The sequence below is a fragment of the Peromyscus leucopus genome, chromosome 10 (assembly GCF_004664715.2).
Source record: "Peromyscus leucopus breed LL Stock chromosome 10, UCI_PerLeu_2.1, whole genome shotgun sequence".
Taxonomy (NCBI): Eukaryota; Metazoa; Chordata; class Mammalia; order Rodentia; family Cricetidae; genus Peromyscus; species Peromyscus leucopus.
Genome location: NC_051071.1, coordinates 72,909,980 through 72,935,741, shown reverse-complemented (window position 1 = coordinate 72,935,741; position 25,762 = coordinate 72,909,980). Strand labels below are relative to the sequence as shown.

Here is a 25,762-nt window from a genome sequence, read left to right as displayed (position 1 = left end):
TTCAGTAAACATCAAGATAGGTTAGAAATGTGGTACAGTTCTGTGCTCAGGAGACTAATGACCTCAGCTACCTTACCACTTTCATTTAAAATGCCTTAAAAAGCTAATTCTTTAAGTGAATACAAAGTGTGGTTTCATGAGTACCTCACAAGACTCTCCGAACCAAGGAAAAGTGAGAATAATCTTAGTATTTCTACCATGTTGCTTTCCCTTCTACAGTGCTTGTCACACTCATTATCATCATGTACACTATCTTGTTCCCTTTATCTGGATGTAATGCAAGTCTCCTGTGCATAAACACCCATCAACGTTTCTTTTAATTCATGGAGATCACAGAGATGGAATTATTTCTCTATTTTGCTCCAGTCCAGATGAACAGGGTGTGAACATTCTTATGGTGCTCATGTTTCGATACCCATCTACTGATAGTGTTGAACGAATCAAGAAAAAAATTGAAACGACTTTATATCAAAGTCTGAAGATCAAGCAGTTACCTTTGACTATATATAAACCGTCATTTAGTCTCACACGTAAGTATTTTGTTGTTGTTTGCCATTTTTCCAATTCTCTTTGACTGCAATCTCCTGTATTTGTCAGAAGAATCTGGTTCATGTATCTTCCCATTTTACAAATTTACTACTAATAAGTATATCAATGGGTCTGGAGAAATGACTGAGCATTTAAGAATACTTTCTTTTCTTGCAAAGGATCCAGGTTCAGCTCCAAGCATCCACATGACAGAACACAATTACCTATAAGCCAAGTTCCAAGGTATCTGACAACTTTCTGACATCTGTGGGCTCCTGTATGTACATGGCGAATGCATGCATGCATGTGAATGCTCACACACAAGTGTGCGCACACACACACACACACACACACACACGCACTAAAAACATATCAGTGTGGAAGAAAACTAAATTAAAAATTCCCTATGAGGTAAAATTTAGAATTATACTTTTTTTCTAAACTTATGAGAGCTTTTGACAAAATTTCTAAGTATTTTAACCAAATGATATTGGATATTTTAAAATGCATCAAAGAGTAGGCATTATTTTCAACATTTTACATGGGAAGTTTGACATTAAACAAGGCCCTGAGACATGAATGAGCAAAAAATGACCAGAATTAAACAGAGACATTATGAGCTTCATAATCCTTTATGGGTTCATTTTGAGGGTTTTTTGTTTGTTTATTTGTTTTTTAAGACTTTTCCCCTATTTATATGAGTGCATATTCCTGTGTGAGTTTATGTGCACATGTGTGAAGATGCCAGTGGAGGCCTGAGGAGGATGCCTCTTCCCTTGGTGTTGGAATTACAGGCAGATGTGGATGCTGAGATGCCCCAGGTCTTCTGCAAGAATATCAAGTCCTGTTGACTACTGAATTCTCTATAGCCCCATGAGTTACATTGTATAGCAAAGAAACAAACATGTACAAAGAATGATTCTGAAATAAGAGAGACATAAACTATGAAGAGGTCCACTGACTTATTTTTAACTTCAAAATATTTTTCATTATTTCCCTGTTACTCTCAAAAGAAAAGAAAATATCAGGAAAGTCCCAGTTTTCCCCCAAAGTAGAAGAAAATGAAGTTCAAATAGTTTATGAAATTAAAATGATAAGTACCTTAGAACTAGTTAGAATCCAAGCCAAGAGGGATTCTATTGTTCTCTGCCAAAATAAAATACTGCTTCAAATAAAATGCTGTCTTAAATGGTGTTTTAAGATGCAAGGACTGGACTTGCCTCTTTTTCCTTTACCTCCTTAGTCTGTTTCTACATCTCAGGACAGCAGACCTTCCAGTTCCTTTGCTTTATCTCATGAATTTCTACATTTTAGTTGCTTTTGATTTCATATAAAAGAGGGAAGGGCTTGTAGTTCCTTCATGGAAATCTTTAAGTCAAATCTTTCCATATATTTCATAGGTAGTTACAAATAATGATGATCACATTATTTACTATAGATTATTTTGATTGTTAAAACATTTCACTCCAAAAGAAAATAAGTCATATTCATCATTCTGTAAAAAGGGATTCTCAGAGAAAATCTTGATTATTGATAATATAGCTATCACCAAGTCATGATCACATACTTAAAGTAAAATATAAACTATAAACATTTACTGCATTATTAAATTATAGAATGTCTTAACAGTTTTCAAAAGTATTTTTGGCTTTGGTTATACACAATGACATTTTTATCATACAGGGTATTTTGATACCCAAACGAGCATATTCCAAGACAATGCTTGATATTAAATATTCATTTGCATATATTTCCTTCTGTTACATACATACCATTCATTTTTAAAAAGTCTCTGGAAAATCCTTGGCGGGGACTGGGGCTTACATTCCTATTTGGACTTTCATAACAGAACAGAATACTCCAAAGTATGTTGTCTGGCATGGAGAGTTTTGAACTAAAGTAAATAAATTTAAAGGGCCTTCGAAGATAGTCCTTTCTGAATCTCACACTCCCTACTTTTCTCTCTTCTACTCCAAGGCAAGCAACTAGAATCCCTCTTTCCTAAAGCAGGTACTGAGAGTTTGACCCATCTACCTTCCTGTGAAGAACAGGTCATAGAGAATTCTCTAACCCTATACAACAGTAGATTACAAGACCTCTTTTCCAAAGGAACCATGTCTGGGAAAGGAGGAAAGCTTCTTACATGGATTTAAAAAAGACTGATCAGACAGGGTCTGTCTACACTAGACCACTACCTAGTCTCTGGCTACCTTTCTACAGGCATAGCTGTGGGATAAGAGTTGTAAATGGATGGGGTCTTTAGACAGGTTATAAGTGAAGTAGCTTCATGCACTTCTCTTAGTGCCGAGTCACAAACTTCTCAGGCACTTCAATATGAGATAGGGTCTCAGGGAGAAGTCAGCAAGGTCCATGGACAGAATTCCTAATTCTTGTTAGACCAGGGCCTTGACATTGGGCTATGAGGGTCTGCCTTCATTGCTGACCATTGGGAATACAGACGAAAGACACTGAGTGACAACATCAGTTGTGATGGAAATTGGAGGCCACTTCTTGGGCTTTGACTACAGCCCCGTAAAGAAAGCCGTTGGCACATTTACCCTTGCTCCTTCATTCCTAATTGTTTTACTTGTTCATAAAAGAAAAATCATAAAATAAGATGCTCTGAGTTTATTTTCAAAAGAAATTCTATTATTTGAACCAATGATTAAATCAGAGTATTATAGTATATAACTTGGTTATGAAGACTTCAATGTCCTCCTGAATTATGGATACTTCAAATAATTAGCAATGCTGTTCATGAACATGTAAACAAAATAGCCCAGGAAAAGGACTGTGTTGTCATATCAACTAACTTCTATTCTTTTCTTACAGCTATTGACAGCAAAAAGATGAGAAATCTTCTCAATAGTCGTAAGTTCCAAAATCCACAATTAACTGTTTATTTTTTAATAAAGAGAATGGATAAGAATCACAAAAGAGTTAGCACAGATCACAAGATTTTTTCCATTTCTTTTTATACTTTCATAAAGTACTTAGTCTTATCATTTTTGTTTTTAATACTTCACATATTAGGTGTATATCAATGTGATTTTAGTCTTTATACTCTATACATATTGTATAATATTTTAGATGTTGTATTAATATTTTAAATATTTTTAATATTCTCTCATAATTCAAGAAAAGACCAAGTTGAAGTTTTTATTTTTACTTTTTAAGGTTTTAAGGTGTTTTTAAAAAGTTTTTAAGGTTTTCACCCTGCTTCACCCTATCACACTTGCATATATTTTAAGATTTGTAAGCAAATATGTGCCTATTATCAATGTTGTAAGAATATTTACAAGTCTTTTTAAAGGTTGGTTTGAAGTTTGATCAATTGAAGGTATCAGGGAATAAGAGTTTTTCTAAACTTCTCTTATAGAGTAGTTTTCATTTTAGAAAAAGAAACATATCATTTAAAATTAGTAAAGTACATGAAAGATAATAAATCAATTCTTGTCACACGAAGGGCAAACCATGACCTATATTCAGTCTCTCAACAGTAAAATACTATGTTGGCTTGGATGTGGAATCTCCTAATGTTACATCCCACTCTGCCACTTACCAGCGAGGTGATGTACAGCACTTTGTGTCCCTCTCCAAGGCTAGGTTTTCTCATCTAAAAAGTGTGTTTATACATATATGTGTGTGTGTGTGTGTGTGTGTATAATTTATATATTTTATATATATAATTTATACATTATATATATATAATTTAAAAGAATATCTAGACATTTTCGATATTTAGAAATAACCTATGTGTTGATAAAAATAAATGACAAAATGACTCTAGGATGGTCATCAGGAGAATAAAAATCCTTTTCTATACTTCAATTACATGCTGACATGGGCTGATTACCACAAAGATAACTCACATCAGGGACTCAATCTACCATAGAGATTGCTTTCCCCAGCCTAATTATATCTTAACAGATACACCAGATTGGTCAGTTTATTGTATATTTCTTGACTTAGAAATTCCATGAGACTTGTAAAATTTAAGACCACCGGGGTTCGCATTAGTTTCTGATCTATGAACTTGTCCTAACTCCATCCCTCTCCCTCAAAGGATGCTAAATTACCACATACATACTTGATGTTCCCTTAGCAGAACACTTGGTCAGAATTGCTGACTGTACTTTCAACTTTCAAATCTATTCTGCACCCAATAAAGCTGCTTCTGTTTTTGTATCTATTTCTAAGCTCATTTATTATTTTTGGCTCATATTATCAACCTATATTATTTTTTTGTGAGAGACTTACTGTGTTGTGTAGCCCTGGCTGGCTAAATACTGACAAAATTCCTGTATAGGCATCTCAAATGCTGGGATTACAAATATGTGTGTCAACATATTTTGTATAGAGACCGAAGTTGATTTTTGAACTAAATGCCTAAGCATATTGGCAAATATTTCTGAACCTCAGGGTAATAAATACTATATATATTTTTATATATACCAGTGACCATTATGAATGGGTTAAAGAGTTACTGAGCAAAGGATTTTCTCAGTAACTTCCTTAAATACAAGTCATGATACTTTCCTCTGTTGTCATGAGAACAAACTACTATGTGTTTCTTTTTCAGGATGTGGGATAAGGATGTCATCTTCAAACATGCCATTGCCAGCATCCTCTACTACTGAACGAATTGTCCAAGGAAGGGAAACTGCTATGGAAGGGGAGTGGCCATGGCAGGCCAGCCTACAGCTCATAGGGGCTGGCCATCAGTGTGGAGCCACGCTCATCAGCAACACATGGCTGCTCACAGCAGCTCACTGTTTCTGGAAGTAAGTTGACTAGGCTTTTGTTTGTTTCCTAGTCCTCTTTTGTAAATGATTGAATGCAAGGGAACAGCTCAAACTCACCAGCTCATCCTCTGGTCTGCACCTTCTCTGAGCTCTACATTCCTGCTTGGTTTGTATCATTGTGATTCTAGTGCTATCTTTCCCATAACATTACAGGTTATTTGTCATGAAAAAACTATTATAATTGTCTTCAACATACTCAAGGAGAAAAGTTAGCCACCTCTGTTCTGCTCCCCAATAATTAATTGACTTCCCACTGTCAGTATCCAGTATTATTTGATTACAAAGAAAATAAAAAGGCTTCAAAATCTGTTTTGAAGCACTCCCTTCTCAGTGCATTATCCAGGAAACCCCAAGGGAGTGCATGACTCAGAAGGTGTATAGAGGTGTCACTCTGCCCTCATAGCATGGAATTTTGGTCATGTATAGCATAGTGTGAGCTCTCAGCTTAGTTTTCGTGGTTGTTGCTCTCAAAATCCAGACATACATAGACTCTCAAGAGTACCTGGAGATTGAATTGCATGCATGATCTTTTCTCCCTTGGGAATTACTGTCAGCATAGAGAGAATCTTAAAAGGCAGGAGGGTTTCTGAATAAAGGTTCTTGGCTTGCACAATGCCACTGTCTATGTGTCCTCCCAAAGCAGCTTTTCCCTGGCGCTTCTAGAAAGCTTTTTTTCTTTTATCATTCTTTTAAGGGCAGCAACAAAATAAATCCAAGACACTTCACCAGTCTCTACACAGACAAGATGTAATGAGAATGACCTAATAAATTTACAGTTGTCTGTTGCTCCCTCAATGAAGAAGAGACTCACTATTGCATGTCTATGAACCCAAAGCAACTAATACTGTGTCTTCATGATGAACACAAGTCCCACATGGTTGTTAAGACTTTTTGAGGGTGAGCGGTGGTGGTGCACGCTTTTAATCCCAGACACTCAGGAGGCAGAGGCAGGCAGATCTCTGTGAGTTTGAGGCCAGCCTGGTCTACAGAACAAGATCCAGAACAGGCACCAAAGCTACATAGAGAAATCCTGTCTTGAAAAACCAAATTAAAAAAAAAAAAAAAGACTTTCTGACACATTTGAGTCCTTACAGTCTCTCAATACTCTTTTTTCTGTTTTGGTAAAAGTGTTAATTCACTTTAGTTTACAATTGTCCTCTGTTTATATAAAGTAACAATTACAATCAGAATGCTAGATATTAGAATGGATATAAACACTCCCTTCAATGAGTCTAGTGCAATATCTGGAGATGGTCATAGGAATTGGGTGTTGAAGTGGGTAAAGTAAAGATTGCTATTGACCTTAATAAGGTCATTTTTTATAGTGTGATAAGAAAAAGTAATTGAAGGAACAAGTGCAGTAACTTTAAAAACTCCTTTTAAGAAGTGTATAAATGAGAGATGGTAAAGAAATTTGGAAGTTAATGGCAATTATGAAGTCAAAGGAAGACTTTTTAATATGGCAAATAGAGCATATTTAATATTGATAGAAGAAATTCAAAGAGCTGGATAAGGTGATGATCCTGAAGAAAAGGGATTATATTTTCAGAGTGCCATAATTTTGTATATTGTATATATTGAAATACTATTTAGAAAATGAATAAAGGGATATTTTGAAGATAATATAGAAGTTATCCAAATAGCCTTCCTATTTTAATAAATATTTTTTATATAAATATTATTTTTAAAAATGGTGTTTAAGTACAATCCCAGCACTTCATGTCCAGGAAAGTTTACTCCAGTCTTAAAGAACAATGTGAGTCAGAAAAAAATTTTGACAAGATGTAGGAAGACAAGTTGTAGTGAGGCCTGAGTATGTCTTAGTGTCCTTAGTCACAAAGCAGGGTGATTAGGCCTGTTGTGAGTCTTTGATGATGTACAAAAGTATGGTCCTTCTATTTTGTTGTTCCAAACTAGGATCTCCTTAACTCCCGGAGTCATATTAGTCATTATCTCCCCTAGAATTCTAGGTATCAAATGAAGGTTCCTGTCCTAGTGTGTCTACATTGGACAAATTTTCCATTAATAAAAAAATAAACAAATAGGTGAGAGAAGAACTCTCTTTCTGTTCCTTGTTCTGTCTGGTCATTCCTGGGAAGTCTAGTGCACTCTAAAATTGTCTACTCTTAAAAGTTGATGATTCAGGGAAGGGGGAGTGGTGTACTTATATGATAATCTCAAAATACAAAATAAATAATTTTTCAAAAAAAGAAAGGAAGGAAGGAAGGGAAGAAAGAAGAGCTCTGACTTCAGAGCAGGCAATATAGAATGTAATATCCATGGGCTGGAGAGATGGCTCTGTGGTTAAGAAAATATTCTACTCTCAAAGAGGACCCAAGTTCCATTCCCAGCAGACATAATAAGTGTGGAACAATTGCCTGTGACCCCAAGCTCCAGCAGATCAGATGCCTCTTGCCCCCACTGACACCTGTATTCATGTACACATAGCCTCATACAGGCAAACACAAAAAATCATTTCAGAAAGAAAAAAAAAGTCAATGATTCACCAACATGATAATCCCTTAAAAATGAGGAAATTCCTTTTCTGAATTCTCCTCTGTGATTTCCTTCTACCCAACTTCCCTTGACTCGGGCAATTTCTGGTTTCTGTGTATGTCTAATCATGTGTGATATGAATAATTCGAGAAGAACTGAAATGGACTTTGGGGAAGAATTATGGCAGGTAAGAGCTGATTGGGGTGGATGGAATTTGTGACATAACCCTGGAAAAGAAAAGTCCATCTATGTGAAAGAAGAGCTGGTAAGAGGGGGACGGAACAGACTACAGAAAAGGCTGTGTGAACCTGGCTTCCAGTAAGAGCAGCTTAGCCCTTGACTGTCAGGAAGGGGTGTGGGCCTGGGTGGAGAAACAATTCTGTGCATACGAGGAAGGGCACAGTGGACACATTCTGCTCAGCCTCAAAGATCACAGTAAACAAGAACCAACAAGTAAGTTGTCAAATCAGGATGGGTGTTTTGATGCGGAGGGAACTTGCCTGCTAGTACGTTCATTACCGAAAAGAGAGCAAATTAGTTTCTGCACAAATCATTGAAATCAAAGAGTGAGAACCCAATGAACTCTAACAAGGCACAACTTTGAATTTTGAAAATTGACCATGCTAATTGATTGATAAATTATGTACAATTATTTCGTTTAACCATAGGATACCCCTTTCTCACAGTGGCACCAACTGTTGATTCTTCCACCATAAGGATTCTTCAAGAGCTTAATTCTAAAAGTCAGGCAGAAATATGATTTTGATCTTTTTTTTTTTAAGAAGGTAATGAGAACCATCACAAATATTACTCTTTAATTTCCTGTAGAAACAGAGACCCTAGTAAATGGATTGCTACTTTTGGTACAACTATAACACCACCTCTAGTGAAAAGAAGTGTTGGTAAGATTATCATCCATGAAAATTACCACAGAGAAAGCAACGAAAACGACATTGCGCTGGCCCAGCTCACTACTCGTGTAGAGTTTTCAAATGTGGTTCAGAGAGTCTGCCTCCCAGATTCGTCTATGAAACTGCCACCGAAAACAAGCGTGTTTGTCACGGGATTTGGGTCTATTGTAGATGATGGTAAGTAGTTCCACCCTATTTTTTTTTGATACAAAAATATTTTCATAAAAAATTGGTGCAGGGGAAAACTTATATCCTTTTGCCCAAGCAAAAGGTTGTGAGTTAGGGTCCACAGCACCCACATGTAAGCCAACTGTGTGGCTCAAACCTGTAATCAATGGATTCAGTGTTCAGTGAGAAAACCTAAAACTCAAACAGTCTCAAAAAATTAACTGACAGTGATTGAAGAAAGCAGTGACCAGCAACCCCTATCCTCCACATGCATATACATAGATACACACTTGTGCACATATTCATATGTGCACACATACAAACACATACTCACACAAATGCTACAACCCACACACATACACATACACATATGTACACACAGATGATGATGATGATAATGACATTGATGATGATGGCAAAGCTCTTACATGTGTGGTCCTTGGTGGAATGGGGTGCTGAATGTTGAAAAGTAAATGAAATAACCTTGTCTCAGAGTTCACAACTGAAAGAGTAGTAAGAAATGACAGAGACTAATAAAGAAGAAAAGAGTACATTCGATAATATAATAAAGGACAAATACAGGAGCGGCTATAAACAAATTGTATACTTCCTTGGTGCAAATCCTTTTGATCAGCATATATTTTAAATCTCATTCTTGATCATATCTTTTCCTTATTTTCCCTTTATCCTCTCTTTAGAAATTTTTTAAAGATATCAAGTCTAAGAATTGCATAAATTGAAAATCAAACCTTAAGAATTCTAAGTATCAATTTGCTACACACAGAGAGATGAATCAAATACTTAAAAGTGACACATTTAATGTTCAATGAAGAGTCTACTGACGATGCCATGTATGGTGATGCACGCCTTTAGTCCTAGCACTGGCAAGTAACAGCAGGCAGATCTCTGAGTTCGAGGGCAGCCTGGTCTATAGATCGAGTTCCAGAACAGCCAGGGCTACACAGAGAAAACCCCTGTCTTGAACCCCATCCCCCCAAAAAAGAGTACACTGAAGGAAATAGGAGACAGGACACATGCTAAAACACTTAGACTAGCTTTTTGAAAGTATAGTTTTGTTATGAAAAATTTTCTCATGTGTGCCACATATATCCATCCAACTTGACTTTCTAAGCGTTTCTTATGAATTTCATTTTCACTAACTAACTAGTGATTATTCACCCACAGGTCACCCAAACCCCAAGCTACTTTCCATCTGTATTCCACCATGCAGCATCCTCCACTCCTAGCCCTTATCACCACTCTGCTGTCAGACAGCTGGCACAAGTTGTCACCCATTTTACTTTCCATGTTATGAAACGCCTTAAATAACACACTGCCAGTGACACCAGGAAGAATGCTTCTCTGGGTTGTGTCCTGGTTTCTACTTCAATATTAATATTAGCTGGAAAAAATACCAGCAAATTTATTTATCATGCAACTTGGACTAGATCAGTGTGGCTGATCCCTCTGAGCATCCAGTGAAGAGTGCAGAGTGTATCCTCATGAAGACTCTTGTATACATATAATATCTGCGTGTAGTTTTAAAGGATGCTTTGGGAGAACCACTAATATGATACAGTTCTGAGGCTTGTATGTTTCATTTCTTTCATGCAGACACTTAGGATAGAGCAAATACAATTCAGCAAAAACCAATATTCATAAAATACTTGTGCTTTGGCTCCTGGGTCTATACAGCTTACTTCTAGTCTGTAGCAGAGGCACTGTCATGTTAAAAAAAGTACATTATTTCTTTGCTTATTTATCTGTGTGTATGTAATAGGACCTACACAAAATAAACTTCGGCAAGCCAGGGTGGAAACCATAGGCACTGATGTGTGTAACAGAAAGGATGTGTATGATGGCCTGATAACTCCAGGGATGCTGTGCGCTGGATTCATGGAAGGAAAAGTAGATGCATGTAAGGTAAGTCGAAAGCTGAAGTCAATCCTTCCAAAGGAAGTTTCTGTTGGCTCTTTCTGAGCTTAGTATATCCTAGTAGAACAACTGTATTGAGTGTTTAATGTGCACAAACCCAAAGTACAGCCCCTTTAGAACAGCGTTTTATTGTTATATTATTGTTTATACTTATTATTTTCTTATATTATTATTGATTTTCAATGTAGCAAGATATATGCAGAACTATATCATTTTCGCTATTCTACACTTCAGGAAAATCAAGTCAGTTGTCCCCTCTTTTGGCCCACACAATTACTTTAGGCTTCCTTATCTTTTTCCTTCCTTCTTTGAGGTGAGAGATGGGAGTGGGAGATTGAGACAAAGTCTCATATAGCAGTACAGGTTAGCCTCAAACTTGCTATGTAGCTGAGGATGACCTTGAACTCTTAACCTTCTTTTCTCTACCACCCAAATTCTGAGGTTATAAGAGTGCACCACCAAGCTTGACTTCCATTGTTATTTTCTTTAAGTCAAGTCCCAAAGACAGAGAACCACTCCTCTGAATAACTCGTTTTCTTGGAACCTCTTGACCAACAACTACAAGGCAGGTTTCCCTCGGCAGGAACTGAGGTTTTTGATAGTGTATGGCTCTTGGGGGAACATTTTCACCTACATGATGAACTCCATTATGTGTGGACATGCATGCATGTGTGTAAGTGAGCTTATAAAATAATATATTATAAAACGATGTATTTTCCTGTGGCTTTTCAAACATCTTTGGTGTTATTTATCCCTCCTTCCTGTCTCTCCCACTGTATTTCCTCCTCTCCAATTAAGTTCCTCCTCCCCATCTCCCCATTTTCTCCTTGAGAACACCTATGCCCTATCTTCTTCTTCAGAGCTAGATCACCCACTCCCCACCCACCGTGGTCCCTTTTTACTGCCCTGGCTTCTGTGGTGACTCAGATCTCAAGATTCCTGACTAAGACCCACAGAGAGAGCATGTGGTGTTTTGCTTTTGAAGTCTGAGTTACTTCACTGGTATATTTTCCAGTTCCATCCATCTAACAGCAAATTTCATGATTTTGTGTTTCCTTATTGCTGAATAGAATTCTGTTGTACTGCATTTTCATTACCCATTAACCAGTAGAAAGGCATCTAGTCTGCTTCCATTTTCTAGCAATTGTGAACAGAGTGGAAAAAAGAACAATTCATATATGCCTTTTTCTTGTTTTTCTAGTGTATATTTTATTTGTTTCTGCTCTATACTCCATTTCCTTCTGTTTTCCAACTTTGGCCTTAGTTTGTTCATTTTCCCCCTTTTCAAGGAGTAATGTTATACTCAATTGAGATCTTTATTCTTTTCTGATCTAGCCATTCCACACTGTAAGTTTCCCTATGCATCTATTTTTTTCCTGCATCTCATAATTTTGGGGGGGGGGATTCTGTTTCAGTTTTTGTCTCAGAGTCTTTTCTTAACTTCCTTTTGTATTTCTCTTATGGCTCACTGATTGTGCAGAAGTATATTTTTCTCCATATTTGTGAATTTGTACAGATTTTTCATTTATTAACTTGTAGTTTCAAGCCACTCTTGTTCTGTAAGTCACCTCTTCTCTACGCGCCCCCCCCCGCCCCCGCTTCTCCACTCAAGTTCCTGCTTTCACTGACCTTTTGGGGAAAGTTCATAATATCTCTGACTGAGCCTCTTACTTACGTTTACCTTGCAACTACCTGGTTTTGTTTTATTATTGTTGTTCAGATGTCTTGCGGGGAAATCTCTAGATGCCTCCAGCTAGAACGCTATTTTGCGGCTTGGCTATATAACAGTTGGAAAGAACGTCTATGCCTATTGTCTCTATTTCTCACTTCCTTCTAATGCTTTCATCCATCATGTATTGGATTTTCCCTATGACATTTTCCAAATAGTCCTCCCTAATGACTCACCAGTGACATCAATGTTAAATTCTAATAGGCATCTTAGACATTGTTCTTGTTTTTAAAGCTCATTAACAGCATTTAATAATGCTTACTACCTCCATTCTTGAAGGATTGTCTTCTCTCCAGTCTTTAATGATTTCCATTTTCCTCTTCACGCCTCGTATCAAGCTGCTGATGGGATCTTCTGGATTGTTACCTTTCCTTTAATTTCTATCTCACCGGTTCCATACTGTTCTTCCCGCTCTTTTCTTTCCTCTCACCACATAGCTTCCAGCTCCTCACTGGCCATCTCATCTTTACCCTTGTCCTTCTTCAGTGCGTCGGCCAGATAGACGTCAGCCATATTTATAATATGCTGCTCCAGCTATGTCAAATGCCTCGTTGAAATATTTCAGCCACATTTCCAAGGGCTGTACGGGGAGGGTACACCCTGAACAATCAAATTCTAGTTTCTCTGTCAGTAACCATAGTTATGATTTGTCTTTGTTTGGGATTTATTTAAGTATCAGTCTATTCAATGTATACTTCAAGCTCTGTGAGCAAGGGAAACATTCATTTTTTGGGGGGTCATTATTATATCTCCAATAACTATCAAAATTCATGAGGCATATAATAGAAACTAAACAAATGGTTGGTAAGAGTATATGGAGGAGGTTAGAAACATGGCTTAGTGGTTAAGAGTGCCTAGGCTGTCCTGGAAGACCCGAGTTTGAATCCCAGTGCCCATCTCAGGCTGCCCACAACCACCAGTAGCAGTAGTTTCAACTTCAGGGGATCCAATGCCCTCTTCTGAACTCTACAGGTACCTGCACACACACACACACACACACACACACACACACACACACACACACACGCACGCACGCACGCACGCACGCACACACGCACGCACACACGCACACATGCATGCACGCACACCCCACCCCACACCACATACACACAAATAAATCTTTTTGTAAGATAAGTGAATCGAAGAATGAAGTAAAAGAGATGGAGAAAGTTAAAATATTTTACTCAAGATCACATAGCCCATAATTTACAGAAATGGGCCTGAAACTGAGGTATTTCAACCTCTGAAAACATATTTTTACCTTCAATAAGAGTATCTGTCTAATTAATCTCTCTCACTACATAAAAGAGAAAAAGGAGCTTTTATAATTCACTAAGAAAATATAAATTAGAAGTAAATGAGTTAAAGAAATGGAGACCAAGAGCTGGGGAATAAAGCACAGTTAAGCCAGTAGTATTCAGAAGTGACCTTTGGAACTTTTTCTTACTACTATAAATAATAGTCTCATATTTAACATTTTATGTGCATAAACTGTTGTCTAACCACAGCATATATGTAGAACATGTCTACCCAAACAAATAAAAAATACAAGGATGATCAGCCAGAAATAATGTAACCATTACATATGAATGCTTATTGGTCTTTCTACTAAAAAAGAAAATATACTTTACAGTTAAAAAATATTTAACTCAGTTGAAACACATAAAATCTATTCACAGTCTGTCTCTGTAGTCCATATAACAATTTCTTTTTTCTTTTTCTTTTTTCTTTTTTTTTGGGGGGGTGGGCAAAGTCTGTGGAAAGGAGATGAATGTTATGATCTTGAATTGTTGCACTTATTTCTATTCCAGGGTGATTCTGGTGGACCTCTGGTTTATGACAATCGGGACATCTGGTATATTGTGGGCATAGTAAGTTGGGGACAATCATGTGCTCTTCCAAACAAACCTGGAGTCTACACAAGAGTGACTAAGTATCGAGACTGGATAACCTCCAAGACCGGCGTCTAAAGCAGACTCATGAGACAGAGCCATGGCGCACAGAGCAGGATGCCTGCAGATTGTATATTATCACATAGAGTCGTGAGTTATAGTCACGGCATACAAAACAGGATGCCTGCAGATTGTACATTATTACTTAGAGTCGTGGGGGTTAAATCGGTGCTTCTGCCAGATATCAAGAAACTCATCAGACCTAAGCCAACTTAGTATCATGAGGTGGCTTTTGTGTATATAAACTCTCTACAAAGAAGGAAGAAGACATGGCTAATGACAGGTAGCACCAATGCCTCACTCATAAGGGTGACTCCTCAGTGTGACAAACACTTACAAATGGCTTCCCTCAGGACATAAGAGCTGCCAGGCTGCTACAACCTTACCTCATGTGATACACAGAGCTCCAGGGCTCATCTTGCAAACATCAGTTAACATCTTCCCTAGGGATTCAAGACACCAGCATTCTAGAACTCATGTCTGGACATTCAGTTACTAGAATGAAGGTGCATGGAACCTGCGGTAAAACTTGAACTCTAACCTGGGTTTGCATCTGACAGAGCAGAGCATTATTCCCAAGCACAGGAACTGTCATTATTTAAATGCATATGAACTTGCCATAACACCATAAAATGCCCTCAAGCACTAGCCTCAGGAAGCACTTTTGCATTGTTAAGAATCATTTCTAACTTATTCTTTAGCAGTATCTTGCCATCCACATATCAATCGTAATCAGCCCAGAAAAGAGAAAAATAAAACCATTGTAAGGATTTTCTCACTAGTATTAGAAGGATAAAAGGAAGCAAATGAAAGCAGAATTGGCTTAAAATGTTTAGTAGCAGGGCACACTAAACTTTTGATGGAGTGTGTTATCCAAATACTTATTTGGAAGTATCAACATGAGCATATGGTTACCAATGCTTTTGTAAATCATCACTCATTGCCAAGTCATATGTCTATCAAGATGTCAGATGGGGAGTGCCTTATGAAAAACAGTTAGGATAGTACTTACTATGTAGTGAGCACTAAATAAAAGTAAGTGAATTGCCCACCAAATGGCTTAACTATAGTTCAAAGCCTGGTGGTAGGCGTAGTGCTAGTGAGCACAGATTGCCTGAGCTAAGCCAATGTATCATGAACTTTGTCTCTCTACCATATGCACATTATTTGCTTTTATGCAAATGACCCAATATCTCATGGTTAGTTAGCTCTTTCATCTGTAAAGTGTGAATAAAATACTACCTCATTTTTTTGAGGATTACGTGTATTAATACAAGTAAAGTATTTGCAAAAGCAACTGCACACAGTAAGTTCTCAGGATGAACAAGCTACTATCAATATTAATAGTTTGGGGGCTTTTGAAAACACACTATTTATATTTTTTAATGCCCCTACTTCTTCAAAGAAATGCAAATAATTTCAAAATACATTAAATTACATCATTAAAAAATAGATGAAGTATCAGACTTTCAAAATCACATTTATGTTGTTTCTCGGATTTATTTGGAACTGTCTGCTGTAGACAAGCAGTCATAGAATGACGATCACCACAATTAGAACTACAGCCATGCATCTGTCTTCACCTTCAGCCCTCAAATGTGAGACCTGCATTTGTTACTCTGACTTAGCAGACAGAAACTGTGGCAAAGCCATTCTTTAGTGGCTAAAGTTTTTGTTTTTGGTTCAGTTTACATGTAACTGTGTTTATGTGTAACATACGTAGCCAAGACAAATACAACTTTCAAAGCCTCTGAGTTGCATCTCAATGAGTTACAAGCGCAGGAAGGTCATGCTTTAGGAGCTGATGGCTAGCGACAGCATCAGAAAATGCAGAGTCAAAGCTTAAAGACGGGCTTGATTGGTATTGGATTTTTCCTTTAAGATAAACTCCCATTTGGTAGATAACGTGAAAGCAAATGTGTCTACCCCCCAAAAAAAACCTCTCATTCTTTCCTTTGTAAATTCTATAACAGTAGATTCATTGTATGTCATTTTATTTATATTTCATAAGACTGTGACGACTTTTTGTGTATAAGTATCTGTGAAACTATGTATACTGATTTACAAATTTCCATGTTAGATTGAATTCAATGATAACACAAGAGGAATAAATATAAAAAGCTGTTTGAATTCCAAAAAAAAAAAATAGAAGTGTACTTTTTATAACAGTGTTTGTATGTGTTATTTCAAGTTTGGTATTTGACCTATTGATTGAATGGCATAGAAGTCACATGATCTTATACTTCGTGTTTTCCATCTGACACATGGGTTACTAAGATGTCTACCTCATGGCCTTACTGTGAGGCATTCTTGATTAATAATAAAAAGTTGAAAAGTTGGAGAACATTTAAAACCTCAAAAATGCAAAGTATATAATTGTTAAAAGATATCAATATGGATGGTACAGAAAAAAGCATTAAGATTATACAGATGTGTTTGCTCTCTGCGGTATTGGGTTTTTGTTGCTTTGTTCATTTGGCAAACATAAAAATGATTAACAACACATGAGAAAATGATCTTGTCTCCTGTGTGTTGACACTATAATAATTTTAGTATTCTTTTTATTGAAAAAAAAAATTCTGGTAGGTTTAAAAGACAGAACAATTCAGTTAGACTTATAGAAAATGTAATAACTCCAATGAAGCAGGATCCTAATGAAACTTGAGGTTCTAACTAAAGGGTTAATTATTATGATTGAGAAAGACTGAGCCAAAAATTTTGGTAATAGTCAGTCATGGCTCTGATGTCTTCATGATTCACTAACAATAAAAGCAATACAAATGCATTTGCTCTTTCAACTGAATAAACCTCTGTTGAATTATTTGGTATGTATGCACAATCCTTCATGCAGTCATAGAAATGAAGATAAACTGAAGAAATCATTGAAATTGATGCAATCATAACTTTTGGAGCTGAGGGAAGCATAAGAGATTCTTTAAAACAAACCTGTGTTTTGAATGCTGATACAAAGACTAAATAGATAGCTACAGGTTTATAGAATGAGCCATGCTCAGTGGAAAAATAGAGTTCATCCCAGTCTTATCTCCAATGCTATAATCTGAGTTGTGCAAGTTAGACAGCCTGGGACATTGTAGCCTTAATGACCATTGCAAATCACTGATTCCCCTTGCAAAAATAAATGTGAAGTAAGCTAAATTCACACAGTGTTCCACATCTTGTGTCTCTACACATGTGTCCTCATGTTGTGGGTGTGCATGCATATGGATGTTTGCATGTGTGCATACATACATGTGTGCTCCTGTGTGTGATAATGTGCACACATGCATGTGTGGTTTTGTCTTGTTGTCTAATACTTCATCATTTGACCCCTCTAAAATGATTTATTTCTTACTGACAATAATTCTGTCAAACTTTGAACTATAAGGTTCCAAATACTTAGTTTTATAACATAAAATCTTTGCTACATACTAATATAAAAATGTGTTTAGGGCTCATACTTCTAACCCACAATTGCCTTGCCTCCTTGCTTCCAACTTTTTTTTTAACAGTTCTGCCATTTATGAGATACTAGTCACCTAACTCAAAGCAGACTCCATCACTCAATTGCTTTGCTGTGGCTAATTTCAGTATCCAAGTGGATGACCCACAACTACCTTCAATTCTTTGAACTTATAAATCTAAATAACCTTAATTTCTAATCTCTAGTCCACTCTATGAATCTGGTTTTCTAATTTATCAAATCTCTCAAAGTTGCTACACTATCATACTATGTTTGCCTCCTAAAGACTACATTTCCATCCATGCAACCTGTTGCAGATCTCTGTCAATAGTATACATGTTTCCATCATTACCATTGTTAATAATTCTTTAGTTTGAATCCTAAACCAGTCTAGCAAACTCTTAGCCTAAAAACAGAAATCTCAGAACTCAGTGACTCTTTTTATAGACAGAAGTTAGCAAAACAGAGAAAGTTTCTTCAAGCATATATATTAAAAACAATACAAATTTGGGAATCTGCTCAAGATATACTTTTATTTACTCACTTGAAAAAGATTTATTCAGCCCTACATAGTGAATAGGAGGAAGAGGAAGAGGAGGAGGAGGACGACGAGGAGAAGAAGAAGAAGAAGACAAGGAAGAAGAAATTGTAACACTACAAAAAAGAAATTTAGGCTATTTCACTTCATTTGTGCCATTGGTGATGCTGGACAGCCAGTTACTTCTCTTTTGAAAATGTACACTGCAATCTTCTCAATGGGTTATCCAACATGTCAGCGTTTTGCCAAATACCAGTATTCAGCCCAGGCTTTTTCCACTTTCCTTGCTTCTCACAAAACAGGTTCATTACCCACCTTCTCTCTCTGGCACTCCAGTATATCCCCTACCACTGTGTGTGTGTGTGTGTGTGTGTGTGTGTGTGTGTGTGTGTGTGTGTGTGTGTGTGTGTTGGCATGTCTGTCTCTTCCTCATTTCTTCCCCTTCCTTCCATTCCATTTTCCCTTCATTTCCCCTTCTCTTTCCCCTCTCTTCTGTTTTTGTTAAATGTTTTCACCATTCATCACACAAAGAAAGAACGAAGGGGAGGGGAGTAGAATTTTCACAGCCCATGTCCTTAACCAACAAATTCAGAGAGCTGCCATTAGATTAGACTTGGCCCTCTGCCTCACCGCTCTCAGTAAGTTCTGTGGAGATAATCCCGGAAACTCTCCTATGCTTTCCTGCTCTTACTGCTCTGATTTTCCTTTTCCATTCTTGAGCTCCCCCTAGTTCATTCTTCTGTCTCTGTATCTCACATAGCATTAGTTATCCATCTATAGATTGGATGCACCCTCTAACACTCAGTGGTGGTACTTAGTAAGGGGTTACTGGGTCATGAAAGTAGAGCTTTCATGCAAAAATGTTATCATAAGCATGGGACAGCTTGCCTTGTGGCAGCAGGTCTAACCCCTGTTATTTCTTTCCTCTTCTGCACATGCTTGCTTTCCCCCTCACCGCTCACCACTGGCAGTGCCTCAAGGAAACCCTCAACAGAGGCTAAAGAGACACCAGGACTGTCCCTTCTAGTCCCTTTGACTCCACAGTTTCCAGAATCGTGCTATATATAAAAATTTTAAATTAAATTATTCATTGTATTTTATTGTTATAGCAGCATAAAACAGACAGAAATACCCCTTATCTCCTAAAACAAGAATATTTAGCCTCAAAGCTAATAAGTTAGCCTTATTTTAACAGAAATTAGATATTGGTATTTCTTTCTATATAAAATGGTTCTCATACAAAGCCAAACAGTAGCAGGAGTGGTTAATCACAAGAAAGATGTTTTAAATTTTATTTAATAGTTGTTCCATAAATATAAACTATATCTAGACTCATCACAATTTTGATTTAGTAAATTATTAAAGTCATAACTAATTCCTGTTATAAGTAAAACACTAATAAGATTTTTCAAAATATATTAATATATAAAAGCTTCTTTATAATTCTACATACTCTTTTTTATGCCTCTAAAAACATTATTATCAAAGGTATAAATGGTCTTTATCAGACTTATGAGAATGACAAACAGGGCCACATACATGGCACAAAAAGAGATCAAGAGTCTGTATTTGTAGCATAAAGAAAAAACCAATTTCTTGACGTACAAGGAATTATTATCATTCCCTTATTGTTTTCTGTTTTAAATTTCCTCTTCACTCCTCTCTCGCCACTGTACTTCCAGAGTGCCACACAACTTCATCGTGGTTTCTTCACAAAGGTGTCTGCAGGGCCAAGTAAATGATGATGCCTTCTGCACCGCTTCACCTTATGTATGGGCACTTTCCTTTCTTATTGCTGAAGCCATTTACCATGCATGTACAATATACACACCAAATTAAACTGGGTAGCACTATTAAAACATCACTTAAAGAATAAAAATAATATTTTTTTGACCTTATGATTAACAGAATTCTAAAATGGTCCTCCAAAATCTTCTATTCTAATCCTGCTGTGAACATATGATATATATATATATATATGTATATATATGTATATATACACACATACATACATACAAGATTGTGCTTTATTTCATTACAAAAGGTATTTTTTCAGATGTTAGTAAAGGTACTTACTTCTGTATGTGGAGACTTCTATAATGAAAATATAGTATTATGAGTTATAAGCAACAATCGTATTTTTTCCTCACAGTTTTAGAGGCTGAGCAGATTTAGATATTGACAGGTGTAGTGACTGAACAGCTCCTTTGATTAGACCCTCACATGGTGGAAAGGCTAAACCACTTCTCTAGGCTGCTTTTTTATGGACTTCATCCCTGGGGTGGAACCATTTCTTATGTCAATCCCTTGATGCCATCACTTTGGAGGTAGGTTTCCAGGATAGAGATCTTTGAGGAACATAAACAGTTATGCCATAGTAGTTACTAATTGATTGACTTTAAGATAGTCCAAAAAAGTATTGCGTTTTGGACACAGTGCAATATGTTGAAGCAAACCTATTTAGAATCATAAGTCTTCTACAGTAAGATTGAGTTCATCTAGACTTCTGGCCTATAGAATAAAAGAACATAACAAACAGTTATTAGTTTAATGGCTAGGTTTATAAAACTTGTTACACAGCAACTTAAAATTGATAATACTCTGAAATTTTCATGTGTCAGATAGTTTGAACATTTGCCTCCATGTTCATTTACTAATTGTAGCTAATTTGTATTCCAGATTATTATAGGGATTTAGTTGTCCTTCTACTGCTGTGAAGAGACACCATGACCAACAAAACTTACAAAAGGAAAAATATATTGGAGGCATGCTTACAGTTTCAGAAAGTTACTTCATGACCATCATGGCAGGGAGTCTGTTAGTAGGCAGATAGACATGGTGCTGGAACAATGTCTGAGAGCTCACATGTTGAGACAACAAACACAAGGCAAAGAGAAAGAGAGCTAACTGGAATGGTGTGAGCTTTTGAAACCTCTATGTTCCATACCCTCCCCCATGACTTACCACCTCCAAAGGCTGTACCTTCTAATCCTTCCCAAATAGCTTCCACCAACTGAGGAACAGGCACTCAAATAAGTGAGATTGTAGAGGACACTCTTACTCAAACAACAAGGTTGGCTTTTCCAAAATGAAAGGTGTAGATGTAACCAACCGTCTTATTAAATAAGAAACACAGAACCAATGTAAAAGAGAAAGCCAAGAGGTCAGAGCTCAGAGCTAAAACCTTACCCTTCCTCCTGCGGTGCTCCTAGCTCTCCGAAAGAGAGCTACTTCCTGTGTGTATGTCTTTATAAAGACTTTCTGTTCTGCCTTCTCATTGGTTGTAAACCCAAACACGTGACTGCCTCGTCACTGCCTGTATGTACAGCCCTCTAGGTCTTTTTTTTGTTGTTTTGTTTTTGTTGTTTTGGTTTTTTTGTTTTGTTTTGTTTTTTGAGACAGGGTTTCTCTGTGTAACTTTGTGCCTTTCCTGGAACTTGCACTTTGGATACCAGGCTGGCCTCAAACTCACAGAGATCCACCTGCCTCTGCCTCCCGAGTGCTGGGATTAAAGGTGTGCGTCACCACCTCCAAGCTCTTGATATGGCTCTAATAGCTCTGACCCCCGGGCAACTTTATTTTTTAACGTACAATTAAAATCACATTTCAGTACAAATAAAATACCACCATAGAAAGGAGGAATAGAAAATAAATAGTAGTGTTGAATACCATTAGCTGAAAAGAAGGGGGTCAAAAAATAATGAATGCCTTGGTGCTTTCACATAGGAGCTGCTTAGCACATTGAAATACATCACCATTTTAACCTTCTGATCTTTGTTATGAAAGTGAGCCTAAAAATCCAAAAGTACACAAAACTGACTCTAGATGCTTTCTTGAGGAGGGGAAAGTTGTTTAAATAGGTAGAGCTGGGGGTACCAGGGATGATTGTCCTGGAGGCAGTTCAGGATTCCAGCATCCATAGATTCCCATGTAGACAGGTTCTGATTAGATAACTGACAGTGAGTAGACTTTGAGTGAACTGTAGCAAAAAAAAAAAAAGGAGAAGATATTTTCCACATTCAGGAAAAAGAGTCACTGGAAGAAAAGAACTGGTGTCAGAGAGATGAAAATCCATCAGTAACAAAGAAAGTGGTTGCTGATACAGCTAAAAGTTACCAGACCCAGACAAAAACATGGCCAGTTGATGAGACCCTTACAATGACTTTGTGTTCATGGTAAATCTCAGGGTTTTTTTTTTTTTTTTTTTTTTTGAGACAGGGTTTCTCTGTGTAGCTTTGCACCTTTCCTGGAACTCCTCGCTTTGGAGACCAGGCTGGCCTCGAACTCACAGAGATCCTCCTGGCTCTGCCTCCCGAGTGCTGGGATTAAAGGCGTGTGCCACCACCGCCCGGTAATCTCAGGTTTTTTTCCTTCTTAAGAGTATCTCTCTTTAGAATAGACATGAGAATACTGGGCAAGATATAATGAACACATATGCCTCTGCACTAAGAAAATCTTATTAAGAGCATCAAATGTTTCCTGAAAAACCTTATGTTTCAGGTGCCTCTGAAAGAGATGAATGACTGAACCAGAGACCAGACATTTACTGACTCACAGGGACAGGGCTACCTCTAGAAAGACAAACAGAAAGCTTCTTCAAGAGTCAAGGGAGTTGCTTACGTTTGGGACTTGACATTATTTCTCAATTAGCCAGAACAAGGAAATTCTTATTTCCTGTAACAAAGACTTTATCAAGTGATTCTTTTCCTTACCTCAAACCATACTCTTGGTTAACATTTACCCGTCCCAACTTGTTGAACAAGTTTCTTTTAAATCTTTAAGCACTCTTAGCCTTAGCCAGCTTACATGTCTGCAAGAATATCTAGAATGCTACTCGTTTGACGGGATCACACACAGAGCAGCGTGGAGGTGGAGAAGCTGGCCTTCCCTGTGGTGGCAATGTATCAGTAAGTTGGGTTTTATTTCACCTATGAAGGGTTTATTTCATATTTCTGCTTCTAAATGAAAGTTAGAAATCATGTTAAGATGTCAATCTAACAATTTTTCTCTATTTTGTCTAATATTAATATTTTCTATTTCAGAAAAGCAACTTAGGAATTGAGGTTTTTACTGTTGGATTGTATTAAAGTTTAGTGTTGGATACGAGTTGGAAAGTTTAATGTGAGAATTGAGATAATAATGTATATCTAGGGGAAGACCAAGATTCTGAGGTGTACTGGTAAGTTTAAGGGTGGGATAGGATGAGGAAGGAAATGTTTCTCACCTCCACCTATGATTTTAAAAGATATTGTGCCCTTTGTATTCATTCTAAATGATGCACTAAGTTGATTCCTGAAAAACGAAATGTTCAAGTTATATGGAAACCATAGTATTGTAGACCCCACTCTGAAGTTGATAAGTACAACTGAAACTCAAAATTTTTAATGTCCTATTTTTTAATCTTACATCTTCATTCCACTTTCCTTTTTCTCTTTTCTTCCTTCCTTCCTTCCTTCCTTCCTTCCTTCCTTCCTTCCTTCCTTCCTTCCTTCCTTCCTTCCTTCCTTTCTTTCTTTCTTTCTTTCTTTCTTTCTTTCTTTCTTTCTGAGACAGGGTGTCTCAGTGCAGTTTTGGTGCCTGTCCTGGCCGTCCTGGATCACCTTCCCTTTTAATACTGCCTATGGTTCTACTATTCTCCTTCCCCTTAATTTCCTCCTATAGCTTTTTTTTTAGTTTTCCAAAAAATGTCCACTTATTAATCATACACTTATTGTTGTATTCTATGTAACAATTCCCTATGAAATTAAAAAATACAAAAAGCTGCTTGTTCAAAAATTGATAGATGCTTTGCTTTTTAAAGTAAGAAAATAGAAAACCATATAAGAACAGTTTATGTATGCATATGAGAAGTGCGACTCAATCCATGGTTACAGTACTTTTACATTATTATAGATAAAGAAGTCTATAGTAAGTAAATCATAAGTATTTTATTTCCTACCTTTCTGTCTGATCTGTTCTTCATTCTGACATACTTGCCATCACCACACATTAATTCTTAATCTACTAGGGAGGTGAGCTAGCACAAGTTACTCGGGATGAAGGAATTACAAATGTCTTTTCTAATGTCTGGTGAGGGTTGTCCTCTCCTTTTGGTCAGTAAAAACTGGATATTGGTAATGAAACTTAGTTAAGAACAAGTAGCTTTCTTGGCTAGAAACCACCCAACAAATTTATTTCTTTAAAGTTATTCAAATAGATTCTCTCTCCATCTGATCACTTTACACCCACAAGTTAGGGTTTAGTTATTTTTTAAAGAAATAAACAAATAGAATGAAATTAATTGTATTTGTAGAAGTAGTACACATTATGATAATTTATTATGGTTTTATTTTTATTTAAATAATTTCCATCATATACAAAATGTCAACAGCACACCAATAAATATAATTCAGTTCAGGGGCAGGATATATCTCATGTCCTGGCTATGTGTACATGAAAACCAGAGTACAGATCTTAGAACCCACATAAAATGCAGGGATGGTGCATGCATACCTGTAACCCCAATACTGACAGCAACATGAGGTCTGGGTTCAGAAAGGGACCTAACCTCAAAGGAATAAGGTAGAATGTGAAGGAAAATGATGCCCTCCTCCGGCCTCTGCATGTGTGTACCTACACACACATGTGCACACACACCACACCCACATACACCCATATACAAAAATAAATAAGCATAATTAATCACTTTTCTTCTTCTTCTTCTTCTTCTTCTTCTTCTTCTTCTTCTTCTTCTTCTTCTTCTTCTTCTTCTTCTTCTTCAGTATCTGACATTTATATAAGGACTGTTATGTGTCAGGAACTGTTAGTAGCATTGGGGACATACAATTTAAATTTCTGTTAAGGCTTATGTAAAACATGAACTCTATAGTACAGTGGGCTAAAGGCAAAGAAAATTGACCAAAGAAGTCAGGGGAAAATGACAGTGACAGACAAGGAAAGAAACTAGGAAAACAAAGTCAATGAAGTCTGGGGAAACAGCCAGTATTTAGCACACTAAGAAGTCATTTAAGCTTCCACATTTTTGTAATCCTCCATTTCAAGGTTTTCAAGATTTTCTCCTCTAGATCGAGAAACTCATGTTCTCTGTCCAGGCAGTCAAGATGTCACCTTGATACAATTCTGCATTGTTGGGTCTGGCTTTCCTTAGCTTTTTGGTTCAAAGGGAAGCGAGGAGTGAGTGTCAGAGGGAGGGCAAAGGAGGTGTTCACAAGCCTTCTCCACTCCTCCTACTGACCATGTC

The 25,762-nt window shown here is 37.0% G+C and overlaps 2 protein-coding genes across 2 annotated transcripts in view; both read left to right on the top strand.

Moving 5' to 3' along the window:
• Positions 1–17,644, top strand: part of LOC114708969 (transmembrane protease serine 11F) — an 86,494-nt gene extending 68,850 nt beyond the window's left edge. Inside the window, exons 6-11 of the mRNA XM_028892612.2 lie at positions 367–530; positions 3,361–3,399; positions 5,111–5,312; positions 8,658–8,917; positions 10,689–10,831; positions 14,384–17,644. Of these exons, the coding sequence (XP_028748445.1) occupies positions 367–530; positions 3,361–3,399; positions 5,111–5,312; positions 8,658–8,917; positions 10,689–10,831; positions 14,384–14,542 (967 nt within the window). The 3' untranslated portion in view covers positions 14,543–17,644. The remainder of the gene's footprint in view (positions 1–366; positions 531–3,360; positions 3,400–5,110; positions 5,313–8,657; positions 8,918–10,688; positions 10,832–14,383) is intronic.
• A 5,619-nt stretch (positions 17,645–23,263) lies between these two features.
• LOC114689298 (transmembrane protease serine 11G) overlaps positions 23,264–25,762 on the top strand; it is a 28,543-nt gene continuing 26,044 nt past the window's right edge. Inside the window, exon 1 of the mRNA XM_037209127.1 lies at positions 23,264–23,429. Within this exon, the coding sequence (XP_037065022.1) occupies positions 23,422–23,429 (8 nt within the window). The 5' untranslated portion in view covers positions 23,264–23,421. The remainder of the gene's footprint in view (positions 23,430–25,762) is intronic.